This window comes from Cyprinus carpio, chromosome B1 (genome assembly GCF_018340385.1).
Source record: "Cyprinus carpio isolate SPL01 chromosome B1, ASM1834038v1, whole genome shotgun sequence".
Classification (NCBI taxonomy): Eukaryota; Metazoa; Chordata; class Actinopteri; order Cypriniformes; family Cyprinidae; genus Cyprinus; species Cyprinus carpio.
This window is the reverse complement of record NC_056597.1, coordinates 9,280,804-9,306,217: the sequence shown is the minus strand read 5'-3', so window position 1 is coordinate 9,306,217 and position 25,414 is coordinate 9,280,804. Positions and strand designations below refer to the sequence as shown.

Genomic DNA, 25,414 nt, shown 5'->3' with positions numbered 1-25,414 from the left:
AGCAAAGCCTTCCTACCGTAGCAGACTGTTGGCTGTTGTTGCCCCCTTAACCTGCCACATTAAGCCATCCTCGGCGGGAGCACTGACCAATTGTCAGAGCTGGGAGCAGAGCTGCATGACAGAGGTGGAAAGCTAATGAAGTGGTCCAATAGTGGGCAGCCGCAACAGAGTGAGAGGTGACAGGGTACTGGACAAGCGCCCAGCAGAGAAACGAATCAGCCCACAGAGAGGAGGAGGCAAAAAAAAACAGAGGCCAGGTGACGGCAACGGCAGATGACAGCCTCACCGGCAAGAGCAGAGATAGCCCCAGTGTTGATGTAACACTGACCGGGGGCTTCACTCCAGTCACAGCAAGAGAGAGAGAACAGAGACAGAGAGATAGAGGCTGCATTCAGACGAAAGCTGAATATAATTGTCAGTGCTCTTCAGAGCTTATGTTCACACATTTTAGTGAAATGAAAGAGACAACCGTATTCAATAATCAAAGTGACTCAATGGCATAAAAATACTATATTCCTTAATAAAGTCTTACATTTTGTTTGTTAAGGTTGTAAGTTCTTTTGAATGGTAAATCTAAATGAATCATCAGCTATTTCTATCATCATGTCCCCATATGGCATCTTATTTAGTAAAAATGGATAATTCACCCAAAAATGAATATTATGTCATTAATTACTCACCCTCATGTCACATGGACTATTTTAACAATGTCCTGACCTTTCTGGGCCTTGAACGTGTTAGTTGCATTGCTGTCTACTGTATGCAGGGTCAGAAAGCTCTTGGATTTCATCAAAAATATCATAAAATGTGTTCTTAAGATGAACAAAGGTCTTATGGTTTTGGAACGACAGGAGGGTGATTAATTAATGACAGAACTTTCATTTTTGGGTCAACTATCCCTTTAATATTGCTGTTTATTAATGAATATTGATATATTGGTAGATTTAAATATGTAAAGATTCTTACATGAGCTCATTTATTGAGAAATGTGGAAAACATGCCTTGATTATTTTAACTAGATTTTCACTGTATATTATCCTACATTAACTTGAATTGGCCCAAATTATGGCTACTCTGAAAAATACCCTTTTTATACAATTTCAGAACATTAAATGTGATCTAAAGGATAAAAATGTCAGGATTTTATTGTCCAGCCCTAATTGCTTCATAGAACAGTAGAGGATGGAAATCAGCCATTTTTATATGAATGTGGTTGTGTGTATTATTTACTCACTCTCATGTCGTTCCAGACCTATATGGCTTACTTTCTTCTGTGGAACATAAAATAAGATATTTTGAGAAATGTCTCAGTGGATTTTTTTTTTTTGTTACCAAAACTGTTATATCTTATTTTTGTTCTGCAGGAGAAATAAAGTCATACATGTTTGTAACAACACAACATGTCTAATCAACTTACACCTCAATTGGATGCAGTTGTAAGACTTTCTGGTTTATGAAAGTTGACATGTTTGATACATAATTTAGTCACTGTCGCTATGGTTACATGGATATTCTCAGGGGAATGACTTCAGTTATTTGTAAATACACACAGTGTTTGATCTGCTTCTTTGTTCTGTTATATGAACAGCATAATTTAAGAGTCACACCCATTTGTTTAAAAATGCTTTTGCCAATCCTGAACACTGACAGTGTGAATGGAGCTAGAAAGATGGCAGCTTTCACATAAGACCTCCACAGTAGAAAAATTCATGCCAAAGATGATTTGATGACAGGACGGAATTTGAAAGATCAAGATAGGCACTTGGGATTACTCCTTTATTAAAGTCTACTAAAACAGTCGGTAAACAGAAAGTGCTCATTTTCGTTGAGCTTAAATTTGGTATTTTGGAGACATTCATGCCTTATGAGGAAAAAGAAACAAACTTGGCTGGCGGATTAAGCTAATAAATTATTCAGCACTCTCTGTAACATGAATTCGAATGGAAATTTTGCTCTATTTTTAGCTGCAAACCGAAAGGTCACCAGAGTGGTGTGACTTTGTATCTCCGCGCTCACGTCTCCAGTTTGTACTTTTCTGCATGTCTTCGAAAGAGAGGGCGCTTGTGCGCATGCCGTACGCCCTGTCCCTATCTGATAGGACACGCGACCCGACACGCTCTTAATTAGAGGATGCCCTTCCAGGTGCTGACCGGACCACGCTAAGTCCGTCCGCTGACATCTGACTGGTGACATTTCCAGCCGGTGCCACCACATACACCACCCCCGCCGCCACCTCGTCCACTGCCTGCACTCTCCACGTGAAGGTCATAAACTCTCCCAATGGCTCCCGACGATCTTTAGCTCATAGTCATGTCCTGTCCCCTAACCTGACTGTATCTTCAATGCTGTCGCCAATGCACGTCACCATTAATCAGAGTCATCGGTGTGAGGCGGTGGTCATCTCGTGGGGATTGATGAGGAGAGTCAGCGCCGCCGTGGATGGTGTATGTACTCGGATTGGGGGTGGTGGGGAGATCAGATGACTGCTGAGGGGAGTGTGGTAGAGACAGGAGGGGTGAGTGATCACTGCTGATCTGGAAGAGAGATGAAAGGAAAAAAGGGTGAGAGAGGGAGGGAGGGAAGAGGATGGGCAGGCACTTGTGTGGAAAAGATTGACAGAACAGGAGAGGAAGTGTGATATGGAGATCGGAGACAGGTAGAACAATTTTGACATTGTGAATGTGTGTCAAAGCATGTAGAACTACAGTGTGTGTTAATAAAAGATTTTAAAACATAGAAAAGAACAACAGTCCCCACAATGATAGTAAAACCTGAAATCAAAGTAGTACTTTAAAGATGGACGCTTTTCACATTTCCAGGGATTTCAGAAGCAGAAGTCACCATGAATGGGTAAACTTCTTCAGTGGAGAATGGAAGCTACAACAAATATAAGTGTGTTCCCATTTTACTAGTTAATTAATGCCAAGGTAATAAAAGTATAGTGTTATAAATGTACATGCATTTTTAAAATGAATAATATGAAAAGCTTTGCTAGATGTACAATGCCACTAACTGTGAAAATGCATCTTCACATTCTGTTAAAATGCTCTTTTACTCATAAAGTCGCAATGAAAAAGAAGTAGCAAGAGATTTTTCTTTCATACGTATGTTCAAAAGATTGGATTATCAAAAGAAAAAAAATAAAGGTTTATTTATTGGATGTATGGATGGAGGCAATTTTAAGGTCAGTCATAAGAAATGGGTGATTTTAAGCAGAATACTGTAAATGAGCAGAAACATCTGGCATTAATTGTCTCATTGGTTGATCGGTTTATAACATTTTGATTTTAAAAAGTTGCCCACTTGGTTAAAAATGAACAAGTGTGATCAGGTATGTAAAAATTGTAATATTTTTGTTGAAAGTGGCCTCCTTACCCTGATTCAGAACTGTAAGCTTGATTTATAATTCAAAGGGATAGTTCACCCAAAAAGGAGAATTCTGTCATAAATTACGCACCCTTATGTCATTCCAAACCCACAAGACCTTTGTTCATCTTAGGAACACAAATGAAGATATTTCTGATGAAATCCGAGAGCTTTCTGATTCTGTATAGACAGCAACAGAATGTCCCAGAATGACTGCATAGACAGTCATTTTTTTTTTTTTTTGATTTTGCGCATAAAAAGTATTCTCGTAGCTTCATAAAATTAAGGTTGAACCACTGGTGCCACTTTCTGGGCCTTGAACGTGATAGTTACACTGAACGAATGTCTTACAGGTTCGGAACGACATGAGGATGAGTAATGACATTGGTAAACAAAGATAAGAAGACATGTATGGTGCGGTGAGAGGTGTGTTTATGGGTCTTGTTCAGGTTTTACCTACATTGTGGGAAACAAATGTTCCTAAATGGTTATTAAAACCTTAAATCACCTGCATTGTGGGTACCAGCCGACAATATCCACAAGGAGAACGGCTAAATGAACTTATTAAATCAAATTTTAATTAAAATCTAAAACAGAGACAAAAAGGAAGTCACACACCTAGTCAGACTGCAAATTCCAAAGAACACAAGGCTTCCAGTCTGATCCTTTGTGCACTTTCACCTTTTGACAATGCACCATTAACACTTTCTGGATCATCAATATGTACATTTTGTACTGTATCCCATCACTTAAACTCGTTTGATCTGAATCTTTAACTGTTTGATTGTATCTTAGTTTTTTTTTATAATAGATGTTTGGATTTCATTCTGTTTTTCCCCCAAACCCAGTCTTTTGTACACTACCGCTCAAACATTTTGAAATAAATTGATACTTACTTATTTCATTGATCGTTACATTTGACTATATTGCTGTTTTTACTGTAATTTTGATTAAATAAATGTCAAATTGGTGACTGCTTCAAAAACATTTATAAATCTTAATGACTTTTCTAAAGATGCAAAAGGGTTAGCAATAATATTATGGGAAAGAAAATATCATTAGATATAAAAACCAAAGTCATAACCAACATAGAAAACAAACGTGTGTATGTGTGTCAAATCGAACCAGTGGCCTGTGTTCTGTTTCTGGCACTAATAAGAAGGGGCTCCATGTCTTAATATTAATTATTCATTGAAGCCTGATTAGAAATGGCCCACTTTTACAGCATATTGAGTAAGAAAAGAAATGTTTCTTATTATCATCTGAATTCGGCATCATCATCAATCATTTTCTGTGTAATTACAGACAGTCAGCATAAACACACTTTTAGATGTGCATACAGTTAGATGATTCAGAAACAAGACAGTCCATATTTTCCATAAAACTGTCTTGTGAAATTGTTTCCGCTGGGCTTTCGGTCTAGCCCCAGAAGGCTCATCATGTCCACCAAATTCGAAAATACAATTTAGCCTATTGCTTCCTGATCTATTTATCTTGTCTTTTCAAAAGGTTTTCTTTCTTTTAATATGGAGCCAAAGCTAGACAGACAATTATTAATAGAAGCAAATAGAAAACCCCTAAATCATCTTCTGCACTGATGCAGACTTAACTAAACTAACTAACAAACCATAATGTTTGGATACCTTATTTTAAAGAGATAGTTCAACCAAAAAAAGGACATTTTGGTAATTATCTATTATTCCAAACTGTATGGTTTAATCTCTTTTGCAAAACACACATTTTTAATCACACATTTCTATCATGCAGCTTAAGAAGACATATACAGACACATGCCATCAACAAAAACAGGGGCTTCAGGACATAGTTCTCAAAACTCTTGCTTGTCTTTTTCTTGCCCCACAGCAGCGAACCAGAAGGAGGCCCTAAAGGGTACATTCTGTGTCAAGGAGGAGCCCCAGGCGGAAGAGCCCCTGAGCTCTCAGAGGGGACCAAGCTATACCTTCTGCCAAGAAGGACCCCCAGGGTCCACCAAGCCACGAGAGGAGGGGAGCCCGATGTTGGGCAAGAGCAGCCTACTCAGCCAGGACATCAACGTCAAAGTGGCCTCTGAACTGCTTATGAAGCTATCAGGTCAGCAGATGTATTTTGGTGCATACACTCATATATGTGTGTGCCATTTCAGGCTTGAATTCATGAATGCTTTTGAGGAAACTCAAAGGCCAGAGGATTGAGTGAGTGGGTGTGTGTGAGAGGGATGTGTGTGCTTTGCATTCTGTTTCTTTCTCTTTTTTTTTAAACAGGTCATATTTAGAAGACCCTTAATGCAACAGTACTACTAAGGTTAAAGAATAAGCTAAAGTTTGTATATTTACATCAGAAATATGTCTATACATTATTTAAAATTATGATGTCAGGTCATAAAATCCAGCAGCTGTTTAGATTTGCTCGTGTTTGTCTGTAAATTTGGTCTTTCTTTCGTTCTTTGCCATTTCACTCCCTCTTTCTTTTGCACTTTCTCTCTCTCTCTCTCTCTCTCTCTGACCTGCTGCTGTCCATTCGACTCACTCATGTGTTCTGGGCAGAAGGAAAAGGGTCAATTCCTTTTCATGTTGTTCAGTCAATGTGCTTTTTATCCTGGGCAGTCCTCTGCCAAAATAAAGCCATTGATTGCTGTTTTGGGCCTCTGGTCCAGTCTTTATTTAAACTCTACAGTACAAGGGGATTGAAAAAAATCAGGTCGAAAAAGTATTCTGTGTCACATCCACTTTGTGTACACTTTTGTGTTTAAATGCAGTTGAAATAGACTCACCACCACAAAGATGCAACTTTATTTGTGGAGAAAAATGCTTTATTGATAAGACAGTAGAGAGAGGGTAGGGACTTGAACTTGAACATGGGCACTGTGTCAGACTGTACTGTATGCACCACACAGCCACAGCACCAAAAAATTAAATGCTTTTTAATTTTCTCATATTAATCAGAGATGGGTTAAAATCAATTAGTCAATGCATACCAGTTCTTTCCTTAACCATTCTGAACTAAACAAAAACCAAATCCGACAAACAAATTGAATTTAACAAATTGTATAGTGGCTGTTTTGCCTTTGTTTTGCAAAATAATCAATAACAAAAAATGTATATGTGTCATGAATCAATTGGGTCACTCCATAATCGAATTGTGAGACATTTCCATCTTGAAGACAGGCATAAAACTGAAATTTTGATTTCTTATTGTGACATAAATCTGAGTGAAACTACAAGAAAAAATGTAGGACGGGACTCGATTTTTGTTTCCATTTGGAATTGACTGTACTTTGTCATTTTCTAATTGTGGTGATTGTTTAAGTGGCAAGTTGCTAATAGGGAGAAAGTGGAACATTGTTGAACAACTTTGAGGCCCGGCTATACTTCATTTTCTGCGTTCCACTTCGTCTCACACACAGCTGTGTCTGTGCAGCTTTTAAAGTGTATTCAAGCACAGATGAGTGCAAATGGATGAGTTTGACACCTAGTGGATTCTCCTGTCTCAAGAACATTCTCCTTGTGCATGTGCTGTGCGCAGACACAGAAATTGGGCTGCACACAGACCGTGTGTGCGGATGTCCGTGGACCTTACTGATGAAATTTACATGGCACACACAGTGAGCGAACTGAACGTGGACGGCTGAAGTATACTTTGAACTTTATTGCCCAGCCCTAAATCATTTATAAAAAAAACCCTGGAGTAGTCAATAAAAATAATTAAAGTACTTGAAATAAAATAACCACATTTTCCTTTTTGTGTAACGCTACAGTTCTTTATGCATCAGGTCTTGAGAAAACAATTATGAGTTCACAGAGGTGGGATTTTAGATGTGCTTGCAAGGTAATAAAAGAGCTGGGGAAATAGACAGATAAACAGAAAATGAGTGAGAAAATCACTTGTCAAAGAGAGAGAGAGCAAGATCTAGAGTAGTCCATTACAGAGGATGATAAGGAGTGATTCACCCTAAAGCAGCGTATTTGACAGGCACCACACACCAGCTGCTGCTGCTCCCTCTCCATGATGCCTTACACTTTAGCGTGACTCAGCCGCACCAAGAGAGAGCTGGTTTTAACACGTGTGCTTCCTGACTGCACAGCCCCAGGTCACGTTTCCCCAGAGAGGGAGTGAAAGTGTGCACATGAACTAGAGAACCAAGTCTATGAGTATGGAGGGTAGTAAGACGCGAGAAAAGAACTAAGTACGCTTCACTCACGTTGTCGTTGAGCATTATGTGTGTGCGTAAAGCTCAATGAGAGGTCTCCGTGACTTCCCACATCAAAACTCTCCATGTGCTACTACAAGCGAGAGCCTCTTTCCCGCTCGCCCCACCTCCAGGATGTGTTTCCTCAGCCTCTCTCTCCGTCTCCAGAGGCCAGGAACAGGGACCAATTAGTCTGTTTGTTGTCAAGCTGAAGCAGTTTTACACGACATGGCCTCGCAAATCCGTCTCAGCGCGGCCACCGCGGCATGCAGACATGCAGCCAAGTGGATCTAAAGAGCCGCGCTCTGCTAGCTGCAGGCTGGGGATCAATGCCATGGAAACAATGACATCGTCTGTGGTCTTGTGTGTGTGGTGCAGTGGTGCAGTCTTGAGAGGTCATTTGGGGGAAGGTCATCTCTGTCTGGCTCATATGCTCATAAGCACACTGCCCTGCTGACCGAGGATGTCTTGACAACCCACTCATTCTTCTTAAGGCCATCTAACATGGCTTTACATGACATGCAATGTGGGTTGTGTACCTAGTGGTTGTTTATAGTATCGTTTGGCACTGTTGTGCCAATCTCCGCAGACTGAGCTCACTAAGTGTTTATGCTTGACATGCTCACCATTGCGTTGTTTTCAAAAACAACAGCCGGCGATGCAGAATATCAGATGAAACAACAACGAGAAGAAGTACAACTTTACATTTAGCTTCTCGGGAATTAAATTAACAGTTCATCTTTAGCAGTTTCTATACTGACTGTGTGTGTTTGGTTTACACAAACACTTAAGTTTAGCATTTAGTGCTAATATTTAAAAGTCTAGACGGTGTTAGCTAAAAAAAAAAAAACACTTTTAAACATGCATTAATAATTATTCTTAATTATTCAAGTTGTGTTGAAATCCTGCAAATTACAGAGCCCTGCACATGACAGGAAGAAGATATAGTGGCCACAAATTAAAAACTTGTTCCCACAAATTAATTTGTTATCTTGTTTTAAATTGTGACCACATTGTATCAAATCATTCTCTTGTGGCAATTATTTAAAGGGATGGTTTACCAAAAATATTCTGTAAATTCTGTCATTCCAAACCCCTAAAATGTTGATTAATCTTTGAAAATGAAGCTATTTTTAATGAAATCTAAAAGGTTTCCCTTCCTCCATTGAAAGTTTGGGTAACCAACAAGGTCCAACAAGGTCATAAGGATGTTGTAAAATCCATTTTAATTTAAGTCTGGTGAAGAGATACAATCCCATTACATGATTTACAGCGCTAAAGTTTTTTGATTGTGAAATTTCTCCTTTTTTGTGGTGGGGGGTTGAAGTTACCTTAGGTAACTTCTATGCATACTAGCTTAGCATACCATCAGCTGATTAGCCTGCTAGCTTAGTCTATATACCCTGCATAAATGCTTAGTTCTGTCATAACAACTCTCTGAGAGTTTAGCATGGTAATATATATGGTAATGTTAATTTGTTTGGTTTTGGAGGAATAGATCTGCTATGCTGCTACTGCTGCTTTTGCTCTGGCAGAACAAGTACCAAGACTTGCTACTGCCAATTCATCCACAGATATGCTGCTTGTAGGAAAAACTGCAGCTGCACATGTAACATATGTGACCCTGGACCATAAAACCAGTCGTTAGTCACACAGGTATATTTGTAGCAATAGCCAACAATACATTGTATGGGTCAAAAAATCATTAGGATATTAAGAAAAGATCATGTTCCATGAAGACATTTTGTAAATTTCCTAACATAAATATATCAAAACTTAATTTTTGACTAGAAATATGTGTTGCTAAACACTTCATTTGGACAACTTTAAAGGCGATTTTCTCAGTATTTAGATTTTTTGCACCCTCAGATTCCACATTTTAAAATAGTGGTATCTCTGGCAAATATTGTCCTTTCCTAACAAACCATACATCAATTGAAAACCTATTTATTCAGCTTTTAGATGATGTAGAAATTTAAGTTTAAAAAAAATGACCCTTATGGCTGGATTTGTGGTCCAGGGTCACATACATGAAATGACCCTGTAGCAGATCTTGTACAGGTGGAGCTGGGGAAGGTGGAGGGTTTCTCAAGCATGCTGCAACTACTACAGCAAGCTCTAGCCAAGTATTTGAATGCTAAGCAGCAAGCCCATTGGCTGCTAATGCAAAAAGAAACCAATCACCTGATGTCATTATATCAGATTGAGTTAGAACCTATTGGCCTGCGCCATCTAGAGTTTCATGACAGAACTTTGTATTTATACGTTTTTATACTTTCATGTTTGATAAAGCTTTAAAAAATCAATACTCACTGGGGTCCTGTGTATACTCAACTCACCAGGCAGACCAAATTGTTCATGACACTGTAGGTTTTCTCTGCCACAGAAGTACAAGTACATGCATCTGCTCATGTACCTTCATGACACTTATCTCCTGGTTGCTCCCGGGGGATTTTCCATGAGATTAAAAGTTCATGGTCCCATTGTGTGAAAGTTACTGAAAGCCTGACCACTGGGCCTGGTTAGCTTGTAGCTATTTGGTCTTAAGCACTGACAAGACATCAGTAAGACAGTTTTGTTGGTTTGTTTCATGGTGTGGATAGCAGCTTTCCCATTTTGAGGTGTTGCATCACACGATTTAAAGTAGGTCACCTCCCCCACCCACCCCCCATCAAACCAGTTAACAATGTGTCGACTTCCCCCACATCTGTTTGATGGTAGCTGTTTGCATCCTGTGGCTAATTACCACTGCCGTGTTAGTCCCTCCGCACTGATGGTTCCTGGGCTTCAACAGATGGACCCTGATGCGGCGCTGCACCAGGGGGCACACAGGACCTAAGAGAGGACTGCCATCCTCTCATCCGCCACAGCACAACCTGTATTTGTCCATACAGATAGAGATACAACCAATTGCAGCTTTTTCTCAGGGGGGTTATTTCTTGACCTGGTCGTCTCTTCCTCTTCTCTGCCAGGTTCTTGTTCTTGTTTTATTATACCCAAAGCCAATTAGAGGCATCATCACAGAGCTCAGCAGTAAGACAACATGAGCCATGCCAGCCAGAAATGCTGCGGTAGGCTGCTGGGTGGCCATGACCTCAAAAATCCCACCTTAGAATCATACTCCATTGAGTTTGAAATTTAGAACTTATTACTAAAGAAATGTATTTTGACAGAGAGTTGCCATCAGTAGAAGAGCAGTGACATTTTTTTCAGTGATTGGAAATGTGTATAGTGAAAACGAATATGAAAAACTTGTTATTGACTAGTCCAGTGGTTCTCAGATGGCGGAATTCCTTTAGGCGGTACACAGCATAACCCTGAACATTTGCACTTTTAAAAATATATATTGAAAAAATATTTTGTGTCTTTATACTTAAAGGGGATGTTTAATGTTGTTTCATGCATTTTGACTTATTTATGCTGCTAACATGTTGGAGTCTTATGCTAAACATGACCCAAGTCTCAAAAAACTAGTTGAACGTATGACGGAGTTAGTATTTCTGTGCCAAATATACTCCTTCATGCCTCCAGGATCTCGACTGTTTTCAGAGAGAAGCGGTACAGCAGTATCTTTCTTTTATAAATCTGATAAAACTAAAGACTCTTTTGAGATATAAAGGATGTAAAACTTCTCTAAAGGGTACGCAAGATTAACATGAGATTGGTAGAAACTGTGTGTGTTATGTCCCCTTTAAAGGATTAGTTCACCCAAAAATGAAAATTCTGTCAGTAATTACTCACCCTCATGTCATTCCAAACTTGACCTTTGTTCATTTTCAGAACACAAATTAAGATATATCTGATGAAATCTGAGAGCTTTCTGACCCTCCCATAGACAGTAAGGTTACTAACACGATCAAGGTCCAGAAACGTAGTAAGGGCATCGGTAAAATGGTCCATGTGACATCAGTGGTTCAGTCGTAATTTTATAAAGCTAAGAGAATACTTTCTGCGCAAAAAGAAAACTAAAATAACTTTATTCAACAATTCTTCTCCTCCGTGTAATCCTAGGGTGAAAGTCAGAAAGCTCTCAGATTTCATTTAATTTGTGGTCTGAAGATGAACGCGGTCTTACAGGTTTGGAACGACGTGAGAGTAATTATTGATATAATTTTCACTTATGGGTGAACTATCCCCTTTACCAATGTATGATATATATATATATATATATATATATATATATATATATATATATATATATATATATATATATATATATATATATATATATATATATATATATATTTCTTTTTTTTTTTTTTTTTTTTTTTTAAGTAAATGTTTAAAATGTATATTTTACATTTATGCATCTGTTCAACTCATGCATAGCCAACATTTTTACATTGGCAGAGCAGGATATGAATAGATTACATCAGGGGTACTCAAGTTCAGAGGCCAAGCAGGCCGCATTTAAACCACATACAAGACGAAGGGCCACAAATTACAATTTGCATCATCAGACATTATTCAAGACAATATTTTTCTGATTTACTGATTTAGTAATTCAGTTTATCACTTATCTAAGTCTTGCTTGTCCTTAAAATAACACTGAACATATTTTTTTTAAAGAGTAATAAAAAAAAAAACTGCCATAATTTATTTAAAATATTTTTTTTCATACTACGTAAAATTTGGATCCATTAATGTATTAATTGACATATCACTTACTGATATAAAATTATAATTTAACTTCTTTTGGAGTATTTCTTAATATTAAGCCTAAAATGTGTTTTAATATCACTCTTAATAAGGATTGTATGATCTAATGATTAAATGCAAGCTACTTAAAGTGTACCCAAGGTAGCACAATCAAATATACTTAAGTATATCTTTATTTGGACTTCAGCACTACTTCCACACAATTAAAATGCATTAAGCACAAAAGCAGACTGCAGGTATACCAGTTTAGTATCCAAAAGTACAATTGCAGGGTATTTTTTTATTAAGCACATACATATGTAAATGCATTTGTCATTTCAAAATAAATGTATACGTTCTGGATGCTGAACCTCACTGACTACATCTTTGATGCTTTATCTGAATTTAAAGTAATTTATTTGTTTACATTACATGTGGATAAATGATCAACTAGAGCTGAACGATTCTGAATAAACTGGAGAATCATGACTGTATTTTTAAAATAGATATCACTATTCTCCCACCATGATTCTGAGAGAAAAAAAAAAACAGACAACTAAACAAAATAACATGTAATTTAGAAGAGTTTCTAGTAAATATTGCTGCAGTCTATTTATAAAATACAATATTTAATGAATTGTTTAAAAAAAATTAAGTTGAACAAATTATTCAATGAATCGCTCAAAGACTTCACTTGTTTAATTCCTGAATGAATCAACATTTTTTTTTAACAAATCTCTTTTTTATGTCACTTATCTCCACCTACTGGCTTTACATTGTTATTGATACAATCTTTATTTGAAGCGTCGTCACTTTCAAAAAGGTGATTTATTCTATTTTGAATCCTGTCATGAACAAGATTGCATGGGTGATTGAATCTGTTCGCGATCTGGCTATTTATTTAAATATCCAACAGTATATGACAGTAAACACACAATGCGACAATATATGGTTTATCTGTGTTCTTCAAGCCATCTCTGGCTTTTTCATAATAATAAAGTATATTTATAATCCATGCCAATCGACGTATTCTTTATTACCGTATAGAATATATTTTCTGCCTCGTTCTGTGACAAAAAGCGCACATCAGATCACAAAATGAAGTTATTTCAACACTCGACTGATGTTGTGCAGTAAAATCATGTTATTAAATGTCCTCTTTTGTTGGACAACCCTTCTCTTTAAGTTGTTTGGGGCGTTTTGGTGTTTAATTGCACGTTAGTGACAACGCTTGCAGAGATCGAGCAACTTTTACTACTGTGATTGTATACATTTAATAAAAAAAAATCAAACTGCCTAATATTTTGAGCAAATTGTAATACAAATACACTAATCTTCAGCATGATGCGGGCCACAAAATTAATGTAGACAGACCGCACTGATATGTCTGTTTTGTTCCTGTGAAATATTAAGAAACAGCCAAAACTGAAGAAATCGACAAAAAGGAGAGGTATTTTTGTTTGCACTCAAAGTCTGTGAGCTGGTCTGTTTTTGACTCCCTGATAAACTCTGAATGCAGCACTGTAGTTTGACCATGATATCAATAATGAAACCAGACAGAGAAGTTCAAGTACTTCTAAATATATTTATTTTTATGGATTAGTATTTTGGAATTGGAGTGCAAAATGTACAAGTTTTGTAAGGGCTCTTGTACTGCAAAGGGCCAGTCAAGGGTTGAGTCTCTTGCAGCAGCATTATTTGTCAGACATATTGATATTAATCAGAATATGCTATTATGAGTACACACGGTCCTACAGCTTCAGCCTAACAAGATTTCTATTTGACCAATGCTGAAATCTTTTGAGTGGTCATTGGTGATCAACTGAATGGTGATACTTGGAACAGAACCTCTGGACTTTATGTTCCAAAAGAAGTCCGGTATAGTTTTGAGTTGTGGTACAAAACTTTAGAAATCTGAAAAGCAACGCAGTGTCCAAAGATATTCATTTGCATGTGTTCATAGCTCAGTAATTATTAAGAAACGGCACAGTTTGAATGCAATTTAATAACCCCCCAACAGAGTAACTGACAGATATTCTTTACAAATGAGCTAGATTTAGCCCATAATAGTTCTCTCGAAAAATTAACCCATGGATTATGCATAATAATAGGAACATTGTAAGTGTGACAGTAATTATGTTGATAAAAGTTGGATTTGTTGATTGTGGATTCATTACAAAAGTTGGGTTTTGAGGCTATAAAAAAAGCTGAATTTAGCGACACAGTGTCTTAAAGGGATAGTTCACCCAAACTGAAATTTCTGTCATTAATTACTCACCCTCATGTTGTTCCGAACCCGTAAGATAGTTTTTGATGAAATCCGAAAGCTTTCTGACCCTCCATAGACAAGGGCAAGGGTCCTATCAAATTTAAGGCCCAGAAAGGTACCAAGATAAAAAAAAAATTGCGCACAAAATGTATTCTTATAGCTTCATAAAATTACAGTTGAACCACTGATGTCACATGGACTATTTTGTTGATGTTCTTGATCCTTTCTAGGCCTTGAATGTGGTGGGACCCTTGCTGTCTATGGAGGGTCAGAAAGCTTTCAGATGTAATCAAAAATATTATAATCTGTGTTCCAAAGATGAAAAAAGATCTTACAGGTTTCGAATGACATCAGGGTGAGTAATTAATGACAGAATTTTATTTTTGGGTGATCAATCCTTTTAAAGACAATTTTAACATACAAATTGTCAACCGGCTAACTAGCACACTATCATACTAACCTTCTTGGAGAGCTTGCATTTCTCAATTTACCGTACCTGTTGAAGAAAAACTCCAAACATTCGACTACTTGGTTGAATAGTAGACCATCCTCACCCATCCCCAGCTTAAAAGATTTCCCCACGTGTATTTTATAACTGCAAAAATACAGCCTTTTCACCAATCTAGAGTGCAGATACTCCTCCGTGTGAAATGAAACCACTGTAAAGCCTGCACAGCCATTTGACCATTTCCTGCATCACACACAACCCAGCATCCCTCTGGTAGCCTCTTCAGGGGCATGTGGAGCACTGATTCTCTCTCGCTTTCTCTCTCCAACTGAGGTGAGCGTTGCATCATGATGTGCTGAATTATTGAGAGGCTGTTCGGCCGCTGGTCTGGGATCAGCTCTCCCTTGTCTCTTTGCGGGCTGCGGTTGCTCTGAACCTCTTTGAAGCAGCTGAACTCTTCACCTCATGTCTAAGCGGGTCATCCTTTCCATCGGGCCAAAGGAGAAGTAGTGCAGAATGACAACCTCGTTCTCTATCCTTCTTCTCCGCTTTCATCTCACCCTATTGTTTATATCTCTTCACCTCTAGCTTTTCGTCCACTGCGTCTGACCCTCTGATGCATGTCTCTTTTTCATATAAAAATCTTATTTAATTTTTTTTTTTTTTATAAATAGTACACGTTGCAAGGTCTTTTTCCAGTCATATACTAAATAAAAAGAAAACCGATAGAATAGAAAAAGAATTGAGCGAGCTAATGTTAGAGGGCTAGAGTTTTTGTTTTTTAAGAATAGAATTAGAATAGAGAGTGCTAGAGTTGAAGGGTCAAATAAAGATGGAAGAGATGTGTGTTTAGCTGATTCTTGAAGATGGCTAAGGACTCAGCTGTTTAATGTTTAACAATAAAAGAAATTCGTATTTTTAAAAATATATAAACATGGAAAATTGGGCTTAAAAAATAAATAAATAAAATGCATCCTTTCAAAGATGAAGCAAAAATAGATAAAGTAGTCCACCTGACTAATTTACTGTTCTCTTGTCCCAATCCCAATTTTTTAACTTTGTTTCCTCTTCCCTGTTTGCATCTCTTCTATGCACACTGGTTCCCTTTCTTCCTCTTTCTCTCTCTCACTCTTACCTCCAGATTCATATTCTCAGACTACTGTACAGCGCATCAAAGTGCGTGTGACAAGTGGGGTTTGCATGTGTTGAATGACTAATACTCTGAGGCTGTCAGATTGTTTAGTATGCCAAACAGATGTGGTGAGAACGATGGTTGATTCATGCCTTTATTGTCTAAATGAGGGTGAAGTTTGCGGCGCATGTCTTTGTCACCAACCTTCAGCAGCTTCTTCTTATATGGCGCCTCTAAAATGTTTGACGTAGAAATAATGGTGGGTGAATGCAGTCACATAATATAATTATAGTTAGTTGACATGGCATCCTTTTGTCAAGCTGGCATGTCGTGTGGTGTGACATGCGTTACGCTGTCTGAAGCTATTTTTAACACAATTTGTTTTCTTTTAACTGATTTTATAGATAACTTTTATTATACATGCAGTTTGTTTGAGTCCAACTTAATTGAGAAACAGCATGCAATATTCATACTTTTGAAAACGTATTTGCCACAATGGAGGACTATTTAAACTAAAGAATTAAAGCAAAAAAGTGAGATTAAAGAATGTGAATTTTCACCTAAAATCTTGATGCTGATTTAAAAAAAATAATAATAATGTTTTAGGGGTGGCAATTTTGCTAAATTTTATTATAAAAATGTTATTTTGTGATAACAATGTAAATCACAATATAGTTGTTGTTTTTTTGTTAATTTCTTTGTAATTAAAAATATAAACAAAGCAAATTACAAATGAAAGAAAAAAATCAGGTAGACTGGTTTTAAAAATAGCATTAATGTCTTAGAGTAGTAAGAAATACTACGGAATTTGAATAATCAATTCTAAAAATAAAGCACTGCCCAATCTTCACTGTATGAACTAAAGCTACATTGCATCTTGTTAAAGCTAAAAAAGTTATTCAGACAAGAGCAGACAGCATAAAGTATATTAGGCTTAATAACTTTTTAACATCAAGCACATCCCATGCTTTTATTTTCTTATTCTTTCTCACTTTAACATATCAATAACTTGTGTAAATGTGTGAATATATTTACATACCTCAAATATATTTACATAAAGCGGTATAAACAATATAGCAAAATCTCTATATTATCTTTATATCATCACCATGATATATATCGTCATAAATATATGATGATATATGTCACAAAAATAGGACAGTTAAATTACTGTAGAAATAAATAAAAGAATAATGCTTACTTGAATAAGATATGAAAATATAAAATAATTACCCTAATATAATAATTTTTATTTTTTGCAACCTATAATCAGTAATCTGCTAATTATTTTCTGTCAGAAAGTTCTGAATGCACATGTATTGCATTCACATACAATTTTGTTAGTCTTAACAAAATGGGACTGGAAAAGTGGATCCTCCTTTTCACATGACAACGAAGTTACAGAATCTTTTTAATTTACTATTAATACTATTTACTAAAAATACTATTACTATTTTTATCTGTGTTCACCTTTGTGCTGAACAGTCATAGCATAATAGCAGATATTTCTGTATGTCATGTTTAATAAATGCGCATTTAAATCAACTGTTCCAAAAAATGATGGTATGGTGGGACCCTCAAGTGTTCTGACAAATTTGAAACAGTATATTAATTTGTCTTTCTCACACCTTTCATTGTCAAAGACAGGAAATCACTGATCATGTGTTCATGCTTGTTCTTAATAAGCTGCTCCCAAGTGTTGTCATGTAAACACATTAAACTGTTTTCCTTTAAGCATAAACTGATCAACACAGCCATATTTTTGTCCATTACTCCGATTACCCCAAAAGTGTCCTTTACTGTGGATTTAAGTGCATCAGCCATAGTACGCATTGTACGGTAGAGGAGGAGGAAATATAATGTACAAAAATATAAAAATGTGTTCTTGTCTTATACAAATGAAGGAGAAGTCATAGAGCCATAGAAACTGCAAACATCAGAGGAGAATATAAGTTCTAAACACATTTCCTCCTGATATTTTGGAACTTTTTTTGAACATTGCAGTGATCATGTTGTGATGTCACTTACAAAATCTTGTAAAGGTAATATTCTGCCATTGTCGAGTTATTGATTTGATGTCATGAGCTAATTTTGGTAGTTATCAGTCAGGGTATTGGTGTGCATATGTGCTCACTGGTAAGAAACCAGAAAATGAGATCAGGACACAATGCCATTTGAATTCGAACCTGCATTTCCCACATGAGCACCAAAGCATGACATGTCTGTAGCTTCGGTGTGCCTGTGTTTTCTATTTGTTTTTCATAAATCTGCACTTGTTTATAACTCTCAGAGCTCACAAGAGGTTTAACAGGCCGGAATCTTTGATAGACCAGATGGCTAAACCGATAGTTGCCACTGGTCAGCCTCCGTTTAACCTCCCTGCGCTTTCAGTGTGTGTGTGTGTTTGTATTTTCCTTTCTGTATTTGCACATTTATTTACTCATGATAATTTGCATATCTAACACACTGTCTATTTTAGATGCTTTCAAAACACTGCTCATTGTTGGTTGCGCTCTCTTCCTCATAGTGACCTGCTCTCTACATTACTCATTTTTTACATACATGTGTACAAATGCATTTGAAGGCAGTTACTGACGTCACTCAACCCAAGGCAAGAGTGCATTGCTCTGTGCGTGTGTGTTGTGAGACTGCGTGTCCCCTAAATGACCCCAGCCCTCAATCTGGCTCCAGGCACTTTATCAAGGGATTAACGGACTAGTTGTCAGTGTCCCCGTGTGCCATTGCCTCCTCCAGCTCCTGACACCTGGGCACACTACTGACCCCCCGCACACTCAGACACTGTAAACATACACTGGATTCACACACAATCTAGGTCAGAGCCAGACAACAACACTCCAACCGACCCAGTAACACTCGCTGTTAATGGGAGGGGTGGAGGTCAGCTGGCCTACCCACAATCTCCTGCTCCCTCGTCTCCGTCCAGACTAAATTCATATGATTATGCCCCCTCTTCCTCCCTCCCCAGCTGTCTGATTAAACGTGGTCACCCCTGAGAAGCATATGCCATCTACTGCTCAGCTGTACATATTGTCAGACGTCTGATCTGATAAGACCAACAGGCTAAACTTTTTTTTACCCTCCTTTTTTTCAGTCTAAATGTTGGGAGCAGACCTCTTTGTTTTTCTATATCAGAAAGGCTGAGTGAGTTTACAAGAGCTGGTTTTCATTAAAAGAACTCCAATGTTCCTATGAGCTCACTGACTGTCTGTCTTTTTTGTCTTGTCGTGGTGCTTGCATGTTTTTTAGGCTAACCACACAAAGTTCTTGAAACCTTTAGAGGTTTGTAAATGTACTGTCAAGTTCAGCCCTCACTGTTGTGTTCTGTTTTATACCACAGCACATACAAAAACAAAACATAAACTCGCCAGGTATCTGGTTTAATCTGTGCTAAAGTTTGGTATTTGTTCGACTGGCACAAATGAGATCTTCAGGTTCACTTTTTTTTTAAGAGGTGGACTAGGAATTGATTGTATTGGAGGAGGTCTTTGGGGGTTTTTTGTACTCTTTCTTTTTGGCTTAGCCTAGAGTAGTGAGTAAGAAAAAACATTCTGAGTCATTTTGACCAGATTTCAAACCCCTTTTTTTTTAAGCCAAATTATAGACATCTGCTTCAGCTTCGAGCGCCTTTGGTAACAGCCTTATCTCAATTATGCCCTTGTCTCTGTAGCAGTTTAAAACTCAAATGAGTCACAAAATGGACAACCAGGCTCAAATTCAAATATGTTGCACATGACAGTAAGCTGACATATGTGCTGCCTTTGGCCAGGGGGGTTATGGGTAACAAAATCTTGCTTCTTGTTTTTGCAGAAAAATGTGGGTGATGTTACCAGGATGTTAATATGAGATTGCCAGGGTGTTCACTGGAGAGCCTTATCTTTTTGATATTATGGTGCCTAGGTGTGGCTCAGGTCCTTCACTTTTTTATATTATTTTTAAGTTATGACCAATAACCAATAAATGGCTAATAAAATGAATTTAAGCATCACAACAGTATGTTGTGTGAAGACTGGAGTAATGTCTACTGAAAATTCAGCTTTGCATCATAGAAATAAATGACAATTTATTTATATATATATATATATATATATATATATATATATATATATATATATATATATATATATATATATATATATATATATATATATATATATATATATTCAAAAAGAAATCATATCAGTAATAATATTTCACAATATTATTGTTTTTTATAATATTGAATATAATATTCAATATTATAATCTTTCAAAAAAACATTTAAATAATTAAATTGTATCAATAATCTAATAATCAATATGGTATCGTATTGTTGTGCATCTGTAGTAATAACAGCACTGCTCAATGTACCACATGTTTTGAGGTCATTCGTTTCCAGGCTTGGTAAAAATGGAGTACCTGGAGAAGCATAATCAATAGGCTATACTAAAAAGTGTATGTATCTATTCCAACAGATTACAGTTACATTTGCAAAGACATAATCAAATTACAATCCGTAAAAATGTGGATTACATACAGAATTAATTTTAAAATAAAAGAAATGAAGTATCACCTGTGGTGGATCTGCGGCAGTTTCATGGGATTGTGCCGCTCTGTTTCTCTCGCTCTCATTCAAAGCTGTAACTTTTTCCAAGGATCATCTGGAGGCATCTGAGCACCTTATGCACGATTTCGCCTCAGGACTGCCACTGACCATCACATTGCAAATAGCACCGCTCTAGCCTCGAGTCAGACCATTTCAAACCATTGAGGCCATTACCAAATATACTCATGGCGATGGCCACTTCTGCAAAAAGCTTTCATTGCTTGAAATCTTTGACTGAAGTGGAAGTTAAACACTTAGGTTTTTTGAAATCTCTATCCTTAGCATGCACTGCTAATTAGAATCAGTGTTATAATGGTGGTTTGCAAATGGATTAACATTCACCTTAATTTGCATTTTCAGAGAATAACAAAGAAGCTTGCCACCAGAACGTCATAGTGAAGGCGGAGCCTATGGAAGTGGACCCGCCCCTAGAATTGGCCCCTCCCTCCTCTCATCTACTGGGCTTCAGCACTTCAGGGGGATGTGAGAAGAAGGAACCAATGGTTAACCTCCCAGATCCTTTGCCCCGCCCCCAAAATGACCTCTTCTCCCAGGACATATCAGTCAAAATGGCCTCTGAGCTGCTTTTCAAACTGTCTGGTAAGTCTCTATGACAGAAGAAACAAAGGGGCGGACTGTCCGTTTTAAAAAAAAGCTCTCCGCAGCGGCAGTCTTCAGGTTTTCTTCTTCATCGTCTTCTCTGATTGCTGCACTGACACACTAGAGAGTGGAGGGATATTTGTGGTGTTAAATGATGGCAGGATTGAGCTTTTCTTCCAAGAGCGTTCTGAGGATTAGCAGAGACAAACCTGCCCCCAGCGCTCCTCGCTGCCAGCTACGGCTCTCTTTAAATGCCATCTAGCACCTCGGAAGCCGATCACAAAAAGCCTCCCCCCACTCACACATATATATATCTATACACGAACCTTACACACACGCCATTCACACCCTCCCACTTCCCCCTCTACCCCATGGGAGTGGTGTGTAGCTGCACAGTGTGTATGTATAACCCCTCAACCCTCGACTCCCTCACATTGTTCTCAAACATTCTGGCTCAAGCACACTCGGTTGCACACACTTCCCTTGTCTCTCTCTTTCTCTCTCTCTTTCTCTCCCTCTTGCTCCTGTGCAGCATCGTCATGGCAACGCAGAGAGCCCTTCCATCCTCTGTGAGCTGTGTGACCGAGAGGGTGTCAGGGAGAGGGGGCTTAGGAAGTGCCACCCAGGGAGCAAGGTCATTACCAGACCACCAGAAGAGAGAAAGACAGGCAGATAGACAGACAGCCCTCTGTTTTTCAAGATTTTAAAAGCAGTTTGGCAAAACATGGTTAAAAAAAATCTAACCACTGCAATCCCTGCTGAAAAGACTGTCTTAAATCAGCATGCATGGCAGAATTATTTCTTATTTAGTATTTTTGTCCTGTTTTTCTTGTCAAAATATCTAACGTAAAATTGTGTAATATATTTTTCTGATAATTAATCTTGAATTTATGAAATTCTAATATGTATTCAAATGCATTATGTATTTTTCCTACCCCATTTTTATTGGTTTAAAACAAGAAAACAAATAAATTTACATGAAAAAAAAAAAGACTTCAAATATTCAAAATATTTTCTGAATATATTTACTCAATTTTATGTTTAGATTTTTACTGAAAAACAAGAATTCCATTCTGGCTGCTTCATGCTGGTCTAGCTGGTGGAAAAGCACAATCATAAAATTAACTGAAACTATTTATTTTTATGACTATAAAAGTGAATTTCATTATTGTTTTATTATTATTGAAAGCATTGAATTTATTAAAACTGTGTTAGAGAGTATGGTTTTATAGCAGTTTTGGTAAAAACTGGATTTTGCATTTAGCAGAATTTTGGGAAATTATTTAGTTTGACAAATGAATTTTAAAGGGGTGGGGGGGTTATAGCAATTTTGGAAAAATTGGTTCTTGCATTACTAGCAAAACAGCATTCTAATTTATCAGCATGCAAAACACAATATATGCTGTAGACCAACTATGATTGTCTTTTTATCAGGGATGGATTAATGGTCAGCTTTATAAATAATTGCCTTATTTGCACCTACTGGTGGCATATGATTTTTGTAAGTACAACACAAAAACAAGCCTATTTTTAACTCCATTGTGTTTTTCTTTTTCAGAAAAAGTAAGTAAAGCTAACGAAAACAAAGACAATGCATCATTCGGCATACACAGGTGGGTTTACTGTGGTGCTCCTATCATGCTGCCAGAATGTAGTGAATCACATTTATTGAATCTAATGGTAGCTTGTGATTTTCCAGCCCTTTCCTAGACGACCGCTTTAGACAATCACCTTTCAGCACGCGCTCCAAGAGCTCTTCCCCAGCTGAAGCCGGATCTTCAAACAGGGTCGGCCAACAAGGTAAAACCGCTTCCTCTGCACCAACCAAGACCCTATACTTGCTCACAAATTGCCTTTATGACACACCTGCTCATAATTTTTTTTTTTTCTGTTGACAAAAGTGCATATAAAATTCTGTCAAAAACAATTTCAGTGTTTCTTTTCCCATGGGTATTAATGACAAATAGCACATATCATATGATACTTGTTCCTAATATGTGTTTTGGTGCTTTGATGTGAGGAATATCCCACATACAGTTATGGTTTGGTTTTCATTTTGGACCCTGCTCACATTTACATAGATCTCTGCATACAAGCCGCCCCTCTCATCTAATGCGAGACTCAGAGGCCCCTCGCGCTCCCACCCAGCTTTGAGACCACTGCACTGGGCAGCTGGCACTCCCTGCCTCCCTCTACTGGCCCCTCTGGCAAAGGGTAATTAGTTTGCGCTCGCCTGGCCCGATTCCCTACACCAGTTAATGAAAAAATGATTGGGTTTTTCGTGTCCAGGGTGCGTGAAAGTTAATTCACTACACACTCAGACATGCGTTCGTTCATACGCGCAGACACAAAGCGGACGTACACAAATCACATAAGAGCGGCCATGACCCTTGTCTACCTTTTTCATCTCATTCTCTTTCAAATTCTTTCTCTTTCTCCATGTTTTTTGGCATTTCGTTGCTAAGTGTCTAACACCTTTGACCCGGTGTGGGTAGTAACTCCCACTCCTTAGTTAAGACAAAGAGCTCTAATTTTTTATTTTTAACAGCATAATCAGTGGTTGAAAATAATGAATTGATCTAAAATAGTTCTGTATTTATGCCAAAAAAAAGATAAACTGAATCAGTGTTTGTTTGTTTGTTTGTGTGTCTGTATTGCTTTTACATCTTCTTTTTATATTTTTCACTTAATTGCACGAGTATACTTATGTTCATTGGGTCTGTGTCATCCTTTGTGTGTTTGGTGTGTGTGTGCATTTGTGTTTTTAACACTCCTCTTCTATCCTTGCCTCTTGCCCCGAGTCATCTTCAGCATCACTGCGGAGGCTGTCTCTTCTCTCTCTAATAACACTAATTAAACCATTAACCACTTCAAGGCATTGATGTAGATCCTCTAGTGTCTCAATTAAGCGTCAGTGTCTTATTTTTATTGCAGAGTCATGAACTCTGTATATTTTGACCCCAAATTTAGCATTGTTAACCTGTATCCAGCTGACTGAACAAGGGAACTGGATAGTTTACCCGAAATTTTATTATCATTCACCTGAAATATAAAAGAAGATACTTGTTTTAGCTTTTTTGTCCTTTTTATGAAAGTCAGTGTGGTCCAAAAACAATTGACTTTTATGTATGGACAAAAAAAAACTCTCAAAATACACAACCATTCAGAAGTTTTAGATCTTTAGGATTTTTACTCTTAAATGGCTTGATTGATCAGAAGTATTATAATAATAAAAAATTATAATATTATTGTAATATAACTGTTTTCTATTTTTATATAAGTGAAAGTGGAAAAAAAAGTGAAAGTGATGTGACATACAGCCAAGTATGGTGACCCATACTCAGAATTCATGCTCTGCGTTTAACCCATATAAGTGCACACACACACAGCAAAAAACAACACACAGCACCGTGAACACACACCCGGAGCAGTGGGCAGCCATTGATGCTGCAGCGCCCGGGGAGCAGTTGGGGGCTCAGTGCCTTGCTCAAGGGCACCTCAGTCTGAGACTCAAACCCACAACCTTAGGGTTAGGAGTCAAACTCTCTAACCACTAGGCCATGACTTCCCCATATGTGGCAAAGCTAAACAGCATCATTACTTCAGACTTCAGTATTACATAATCCTTCAGCAATGTGTTCTAATATTAATTTAAATATTTATTAGTGTGTTTCTTTTTATAATATATGTTAAAAACAGTAGTTCTGCTTAAATATCTTTTTTTTGGGGATTATAGACTTTTTAATGTTGGTATCATTTTAAATTATACTTTTTTATGTGTCCTTGATGAATAAAAGCATCAATTTCTTTTAAAATAAAATGATTCAGTCAATAAAAAAAAAAAATGATTTAATGAAAAAAAAATCAATCAAGCCCAAAATTTTAAATGGTAGTGTATCATTCTTTTTATTTTCAGTAAAAAATTACCTCATATAGGTTAGACATGAAGGTGAGTAAATGATGACAGAAGTAAACTATATATATAGGTAAACTATTTCTTTAAGTTTGTAATGGGGCATGGTTGTTAAAACATATATTGGTAAATAGATATTGGTTCCCAGCAATGCCAGTCTTTTTAATGGGAAAGGAGAAAGACGGACTGAGAAAAATGCATCAACAACAAGAAAATGAAGGTATTAGGTGAGAGTCATAAGCATTGCACAGGCATTCGT

The 25,414-nt window shown here is 37.3% G+C and overlaps 1 protein-coding gene across 6 annotated transcripts in view; it reads left to right on the top strand.

Moving 5' to 3' along the window:
- The window catches only part of znf827 (zinc finger protein 827), a 75,543-nt gene that overhangs the window by 31,240 nt on the left and 18,889 nt on the right, over positions 1–25,414 (top strand). For all 6 annotated transcript variants that reach the window (XM_042716509.1, XM_042716508.1, XM_042716507.1 and 3 more), the window contains exons 5-8: positions 5,230–5,457; positions 21,003–21,242; positions 22,801–22,855; positions 22,942–23,042. In XM_042716509.1, the coding sequence (XP_042572443.1) occupies positions 5,230–5,457; positions 21,003–21,242; positions 22,801–22,855; positions 22,942–23,042 (624 nt within the window). The remainder of the gene's footprint in view (positions 1–5,229; positions 5,458–21,002; positions 21,243–22,800; positions 22,856–22,941; positions 23,043–25,414) is intronic.